Genomic DNA, 8,805 nt, shown 5'->3' with positions numbered 1-8,805 from the left:
ATCACTCTTTCCCTGAAAGTATGCATGCTTATAATTCACAAGAATAAAATCTAACAATGGTATCTACAGGATGTCTCCATACATATTTAAGTTTTTTTTATAACAGATCTCTAAAATTAGTAATATTAGATAAGAAAAAAGTTAAACTAACCTAAAAATATTTAATTTTTGTTCCTATGCAAACATTTCATACAAATATTACGGAAAATGATTTCACAGGATTTGAAAATAATCTGTTTTGTACACATATTATTAATCGATACATTTTGCCTGTTGCATTTTAATTAAAGCAAATCCAAATCAGTTGGAATTCCCAATAGATATGCGTACCTGGAAATTCTGAAAATTTAATTACGTACTCGTCACTAAAATTATGCACTAAGGTTTTTTTTAATGGCTTTACAATATAGTGTAGTGAAAAAATGCACACTAATAATCACATCCGTCAGTATTTCCTTTTTAGAAAGACAAATCTTGATTTTTTTCTATTTGCTGACTTATTGATAATTAAAATTGCTATTTGTAGATTTTATTTTGATATTATACATATATAGCTATCTATTTTTGATATGTGGAAATTCCGTTATTTGACTCATTGGCGAAATCACACTTCAATCACATTCGAAAGTTTATGAAATTACCCCAAATTCTTAGTATTTTTAAAATTAAAACAGCTTAAGATTACTTATGAATTCCAATGTGGTGCAAAATATGTCAACTTGTAAAAAGTATAAAGTATGTTTAGTATCACGCACATTATTGTTTATATTATATCTACACGCATATTAGTACTAATTTTAGTTATGAATTGATTATGAGTAACGGCTGTTGCGGGGAAATAATATCGGTCCATTGAATCTTTGTAGTAATTTAATTTCTCAGTATATATGTAATATTATCATTAGACATTGGATTTTGATTAGAGCAATATGCTTTGGGGGCGGTTCAAGCTGCCGATAGACTGTATTGGAATTATACAAATTAAATAATATCTAAAAGCTAGCAGAAATACATATAACAAACAACGTTCTATTCTTTCACTATCAAGCTAAACATGTCCTTGTGCACATTTTTATTTTTAATTAGTCAGAGGAAGAATTTTGGTTTGCGTAGTTCAGAGAAAATATTCAACGATAATATTAGATGTCCATTGATTTGGTATAATAATAATTATAATCAATACAACGCTACTTTCTTGCAGGGCTATGGAGTTGGATCAAAATTTACCGACTTTATTTTATGATTTGACTCCTTGAAAGATTTTAGTAAGATTAGGTTTTCTTGTCTACGTTTTGATTTTGATTTTCAATTGCTTTTTATTATTACGAAATTATGTTCACAATACATCTTATATCTATTTTATAATAGCTACTGATCTACTGATCATTTTCTATTTTACAATTTTATTTAATTTGGTTAGTAATCATAGTATTATATTATTCTAATGTTAATGTACAGCATAATAGGAAAAAGAGCTCAAAAACCTAAAAACCTGTGCAATACAATAATATTACATTATATTTAATTTTTTATCTTTTTTTATTTTCTTTTAAATAAATTAACGTTCTGGTAAAAATTATTTAACTTAACAAAAAAAGAAATGAAAATGAACTTTTTATACATATAGAGGGGGGGGGGAAGGACATTTTTTTTGCGGAGCGGCCCGTTTCGAGTCCTTACAAATATGGTCACTCTATTTATGTGGTTAACTCTTTGAATGCTGACCAAGGCCGATCGGCGTCCATGGGCCTGAAAAACTCCGATAGGCGTTGTATTTTGAGCATGTACAAAGTAAACAAGAATACTAGCCGCTAAGCCTTTCCAGGTAGCATTGGAAAAAAATGCATTGAACATGGGTCGTGTAATCCGTGTCAATGTTTATAAAGACTGGTTTACACTGGAATTTCTTGATGGAAATCCCTAAGTGCTAAGTATTTTAGATTGTGACTTGGCATTTAGATTGTGAGCATTACATTTTAACAACAATAAAGAAGATGGAACTAGTTTTGGAAAAATACATTCATCAATAGACTTATTTTGTTTATTTTATATTGTTGCAAGACATATCAGAGAGTCTAAACACACCTTTACAAAACTCAAAATCCTCGGCGGTAGATATCTAGGGTTTGTTTGTAATTGCTACAATTCTTATACCTGCTTTCTATTGGATTTCTAAATAACTCTAGTTGGAAATGTTGGCGAAATTTCCAGCGTGGCGGGCATTTAACAGATAAGACGTCAGCATTCAAAGAGTTAATAGACTTCTTTTATTTATTTTATACTAGCTGAACCCGGCATGTGTTGCAATGCCACAATAACGTATGCAATTCCCGTTCCCATTTATCGGAAAAACGCAGGCGGCGAACACATTAGAAATTATTCAATTCTTTGTTTATTTTACCCTAACAACGCAGGTGGCGATATGAACACATTTGAAATTATTGCGTTGCATTGCCACTCGTTCCCGTTTTTGGGCGATTTTTTTTACAGAAACCACCGCGGGCACACACAATAACTCATGTAAGTTTCATCGCAATCAGTTGAATAGTATAGGACCGCTTATGCGACAGACAAACAAACATTGATTTTTACATACCTCCTTTACGTTTCACTTACGATTACAATTCAGGAAAAAGTTTGCCTCTTATCTGATCGTTTTCATACTTTGCCATATTGCTCATTTCGGTCATCAATATAAGTAAATGGATCCTCCGCCATTACATATCGTGTAAGACGCGTTTGATATCTGCCCGGCGAGATAGTCGTTGACGTTTATCCATCGTTTGTTTATTAATTTTAAACATAGATGGCGGTAGTAAAATAAAATTATTGTTTTTATTCAAAATAATAATTTTATATACAAATTATAGAAGAGGTATGTTTTTAAAAAACTTTTTTTTATTGTATCTATTTATCTTTCTTCTATTCTATATATGTCTATAATGAATGTCAGTCTGTCTGTGTGTTTCGAATAGGCTCCTAAACCTCTGAACCGAATACGATGGAGCTTTCTGTGAAAAAAAATCGCCCAAAAACGGGAATGAGTGTCATTGCAACGCTATAATTTTAAATGTTTTCGCGACGCGACTAACGTGTTCGCTGCTTGCGTTTTTTTTGACAAATAGGAACGAGAACGAGAACGGGAACGGGAATTGTATGCGTTATTGTGGCATTGCAACGCATGCCAAATTCAGCTAGTATATAATATATAGATTGTTGCAAAATACATATATTAGAGTCTAAACACACCTTTAAGGTCTGATCGCATTATGCGTCTGCGACACGAACGGCAGCGTACGGCCAAATATTGTTTGTATGAGATATAACCATAGAAGTAGAATGCATAAAATCACTCTCAGCCTCCAAAACTGTTGCTCCAAAAACTCTGCGTGGCAGAGTTTGTTCATTGTTTGCTAAACTTCGTCTCTTTCTCTCTTGTCTCTCTTTTGATTTTCCGTCTCTCTCTTCGATGGCTCGCTTTTAGACGATACTTTTGTTAACAATGACCATTCTATGCATTCTACTTCTATGGATATAACGCACTACGCGTCACGCGACAGAGTTGCCTTTTGTATCAACTTTGCCGTGTTGTGTCGTGCCGCAGCAGTCGACGGCCGCACAGTGCGGTCAGACCTTTACAAAACTCGAAATCCTCAGCGGTAGTGATCTATAGATTTGTTTGGATTGGCTACAATTTTTATACCTGCTTTCTATTGGATTTCTAAATAATTCTAGTTGGAAATGTTGGCGAAATTTTCAGCGTGGCAGGCTTTCAACAGAAAAGACGTCAGTACTCAAAGGGTCAAACGTGATATTGCACAACTCCTATTATAATATACACAAATCTAAAAAAATCACATTCTCTTTGATAAAACAGATGCATATGTATGTACGTATGTATACGACACAACTCGACAATGTCGACACGACAATATAACACCAAACTCAACAATTCTCCCAAACAACATCAATTCAAGATTCAATACATCCAAGAAAAAGTTTGTGACACATTACCCACCCTTATGAATAAGCAATGGGGTTCGTAGATACCTGACCTTGTCACTAGATCAGCTGTGAGTAGGTATATAACTTGCACCATACCCCCACCGAGAGCTCAGTCAGCGGAAAAACCTCGATCAGTACGTACGCGTTCGCAGCTAGTGTTTACGAATTCGATAACAAAACGAATTACTTGTACCTAGAGTGCGGACAGAGAACTCGAAAACGACAGTGCATAATCGCTGAATTGCTTTTATGTCATGAGCAAGACATAAAACACCGAATTTAGAACGAGATGTTCAAGATGACCGAGTCGATGATCGTGATACAAGTTCCCGGCGAGTCGGAAATGGAATCATTCCCTCACAACATCACCTTGGTGGTGACCGAAATCGAAGAGAGCATCCTGAAGGGTGATCCAGCTCTGGAGGAGAAGCTGATCACAGACGTTTGGGTTGGGATCGTGTTGACTCTTCTCGTGCTTTCGTGTGTGGCTTGCATGTGCTCATGCATCATCTATCATAGGTTTCAAGTTTGGAAGAGAAATGGTTAGTATTTTTATTGTTTGTTTCTTTCGTGTTTCGGCTTCATTATGATATGATGTTGTGTTGTATTCATTATTTTAATTATATTTTAATGTTCTTTTTGCAAATTTTCGACAAACACGCAAGTCAGACCGTGTTAGATAGGTCGTTAGTATATTTATTTACACCAGCGAATACATAAACGTTCTGTCTCAATGTCAGAATATTGGCAAGTTATTATATTACTAGTGAATAGCCCGATGAAATATCATCGCATGGGTATAAAATTATTATATACTCGTATAAAACTAAAAAAAAAATCCGTAACCGGAACCGTTATTTTCGTAGACTCTCATAGATAGTTTTCGATTTTTTATTTGTAATAATTTTCAATTCTTAAAGTTAACGTTAACAAAATGTTAATTAAAGTTAACAAAATGTAATATTTTCCGATTACACACAAACGGTCATTGACCTCGTAACGTTGAATATTATTATTACACATAACAAATTACGTGCATATACATATGATGTGTATTTACAACACGTATTCTGGGCGAGGATATGGCGTGCGGCGCGGGCTCGTGAAGCACATCGCTTTGGAACGGAGGGTCCGTGAATGAAATCAATTTTTTTCTCGAATATCGTCAAAATATAAATAATTTAAATTTAAATTTAATTAAAAATAAATCTATAAAAAAATGGTTCAAAACCTCGCTAAATTAAATGATTAAAATTACGTATTTTTATATGGCGAGAAGGAATATTTCAATTAATATTAAAAAAAAAATGAAGAATTGGATTTGGCGTGATGTACGTGACCATTAGCTCAATTTAGACCTATATTCCGGCTATTTGGGGTGATCGGTTCGAGTCGCGACAAAGTCGAAAAATGAATTTATCGATTTTTATCGATTCGTTCATTATGCTCGGCGAGAGTTAGGACACACACACACACACACACAGATTACCGTCTTTATATATATATGATTTGGAATTTTCATTTTGTATTGAACCTATCAATACACTGCATATTTTATACTAGATCTATATGTAAATGTTTTTAAGAGAGTTGACTATTTTATAGTGCCTTATCAACAACCAATTCATACCTATGTATATTATATTTATATTTTTTATTTTCCTTACATACATACATGGCTAATTTTAGCAACATTTACCGGAAATTATATGTCATGTCGTTTTCCTGACTCGATAAGATCATTTGGAATTTTTTGATGAAAGTTGTTATTCAAAATATATGATATACGAGTATATATACATACATATATCCTTTTGTGCAAATTCTCATAAGCCGGAAGCGGAAGCTATTACAACATATTTACATGCATTCATTTGTGTTATTTTTTAAAGCTTTTACTTTCACGTCGTTGTCGTGATTGTCGTTGATTTATTACGTCAAGGATGTCTGCTTAACACGGCCAGACTGGATCATCGGAAAACCGGGAATTTATCGTCATTGAAAGGGTTGAAATTTACGGTGGGATTGAATTAGTTGCAAATTATTGAACAATTCAATTTAGTTTATGCCTCATTTTCGTTAACTTGACAGTAGACATACTCTGAATCTTGATTCCTCGTGGTCAGAATTAGTTATTCTAAAAATACCGACTTTTCTCACTATCGGTACTACTGAAAAATACCGGTAGTGCCGATATTGATATATTTAAGCAATTTTTGCAATAAAATTTAAATAATTACCAATAAAATATTAACTAATTAATTTTTGGGTAATAAGTAATTATTTTAATTAATTTGTTTTTAATTATAAAATAATATGTTGATTCCTTCTATATCCAGCGAGTGTCAAAAAATAATTAAATACATTTTTGCGTGCTCCTTAGTTTGAAGTATTTTTGTGTGGAAGATATGGCTTAGATTCTAGTTATTATATAATATATGTGTTCAGATAATTGTCAAGTGAAAAAATAGGTTTCTGAAAAAATCAGAAAGCGGAGAGCTTCATAATTATTGTCAACGAACAGTCAGTTATAAATCAATATTCGTATGTAATCGAACATGGTCTCAGAAAACAGTACAATATTTTTAGCATACAATATCTTTGATTTAAAATTTATGATACACTTAGTGGCTCCTTTGAATAGCAGGTCAAAATTGTATTAATTAATATATATTACATACATATACAATAATTAACTCTTAACTACAATCTATACATATGTAAACATATGTGACCATTCTATTGATTCAACTTTAAATATTCCGTTAAATTCAAACAAAATTTAATTGTAATACTCATTAGTTCATTCATCATATGTCATAATATCAACAATGAGCAATTTATTTTTATTTTAAAAAGTATCAATTATAATGAAGATATTTTCGGCATACTTTATATTTGATTTTAAATTTATGATACAATTAGCGGCTTCTATGAATAGCAGGTCAATGAGGATGTTGTGTGGCGACTCATTATTCGACTAATCCAAACGAACTAGCCTATACAACGTTTTTTTTTCTGAATTCAAAACAATCCAACTAAAATAAAATCGAAATTAATATATTTCGGTACTACTGGTAGTCTTTTCTGCAATATTGGTAGTACCAAATGTCGGTAATATCGGTTCCGGTATTACCTGTATTGGAATCCCTAGTCAGAACATCTTAGTTAATCTACAGGTATCGGGTATTTTATTATTAATGTTAAGTTATCTGGAACGAAGTATATGTAGTTACATATTAACGAGTTTGTTTGGTTAAATGATTTTAACATACCATTATTTCATTACTCAATAAGTTAAGTTATCTGGAACGAAGTATATGTAGTTACATATTAACGAGTTTGTTTGGTGAAATGATTTTAACATACCATTATTTCATACTCAATAATGTGGATATAGTGGATTTTGCAGAAATGGTCAATATCTAAAAAACTTATTAAAAGAGTATTCTTATTATGAATAGAGAATTTTTCACGAGAAAAAGATCTGTTGGTGACAGCAAAAAATTCAAGTTTTTAAGGCTTAATGTGCACTGAATATATAAAATTACCTCTTTTACGGAAGTGATGATAATTTCCTGTCACTTTCAAAATAATCCTGTCACTTTCAAATTTATCAATCATAAATTTCCGCTATAATCTTCGATAATCTCCACTTATTTTGTTTTTTTGTATTTCAAGTGAGTATTTAATCAAACGATAAATATGTATTTATACTGTATCTATACGTACTTCTAAATAAAATATAAACATACTATTAGCCTTTTACGTAAACAAGTTTACATTGCAGTATACCTGTGTATTGTATTGCGCAGAAAATACTGGTTTTCATCACTGACAAATCATTCCAATGCCAAGAAAAGTCTTAAGACTGATCGCATCATTAGAGATCTCCAACGTAGCCGTTTGAAATCGATTCGAGGAAAATTACGAGATTTTCCTTTTGCGCACCTGCGTAAAATCTCGTAGGTGCACCCCAGCTTGATAAACTTCAATGTTTTTATCTGGAAATGCGCCAATGTGTTGGTTCTTGGTAAATATTTGATTTTGACGTATTTTAAACGTCATCTTCGCTCGATAATACACAGTCGTTTTGCTTATATATTTACATATTCAATCATCGTATGCCATTATAGCCATAAAAAGTGATAATTGATCGCTTTTTAAAAGCAACGTACATATGTGCATAGAAACATTACACCTGAGTTGTTGGTGTTGTTTTTTTTCGCTGCAGTATAGTATTTTTGTACTGCTTTTAACTCGATAATAATCGAAAATTTATCCGAAGTATAATTTTTTATGAAATATAATAACATACTGATTGATATCAGCCGCTTCTCAAAAAATTAAATCAATTTCTGATAAGAACTTGAAATCTGCTCTTATTGGAATGCAGCTTCTTTTGAACTTACATATCTGTTTCTTCCAAATAAATGCATAAATATTTAACTTACTGCTGAAATGATCCCTTTTAGCAAAAATTTAATTACAGTATGTGCCCCAGATGATTAAACTTTGACTTTTCTGAGATTACTTCAAAATAATTCGTATTCAATTGCATATGTGTATGTACATATGTATATATATAGCATAGATCAATGGTTAACATGTAATGCTTTCAATTGTGTGGTCACGGGTTCTATCCCGTATGCTGCTGGCCAGGCCTCAGATATGTAACTCCAAGTTTGATCGTTTCCTATCAGCGATTGCCAATTTATCTGATTTCATTGAAACGGTTCCAAAAAATTGGCAACCCTGTCCTGTCCCTTTCGCAAAAATTTGATTTATTCAGCATCTCGA

At 32.3% G+C, this 8,805-nt stretch overlaps 1 protein-coding gene across 1 annotated transcript in view; it reads left to right on the top strand.

Moving 5' to 3' along the window:
• Positions 1–4,110: 4,110 nt before the first annotated feature.
• LOC143920939 (protein commissureless 2 homolog) overlaps positions 4,111–8,805 on the top strand; it is a 29,182-nt gene continuing 24,487 nt past the window's right edge. The window contains exon 1 of the mRNA XM_077443979.1: positions 4,111–4,547. Coding sequence (XP_077300105.1) covers positions 4,295–4,547 — 253 coding nt within the window. The 5' untranslated portion in view covers positions 4,111–4,294. The remainder of the gene's footprint in view (positions 4,548–8,805) is intronic.

The sequence above is a fragment of the Arctopsyche grandis genome, chromosome 13 (assembly GCF_051622035.1).
Source record: "Arctopsyche grandis isolate Sample6627 chromosome 13, ASM5162203v2, whole genome shotgun sequence".
In the NCBI taxonomy this organism is placed as follows: Eukaryota; Metazoa; Arthropoda; class Insecta; order Trichoptera; family Hydropsychidae; genus Arctopsyche; species Arctopsyche grandis.
This window is presented reverse-complemented; position numbering and strand designations above follow the sequence as displayed.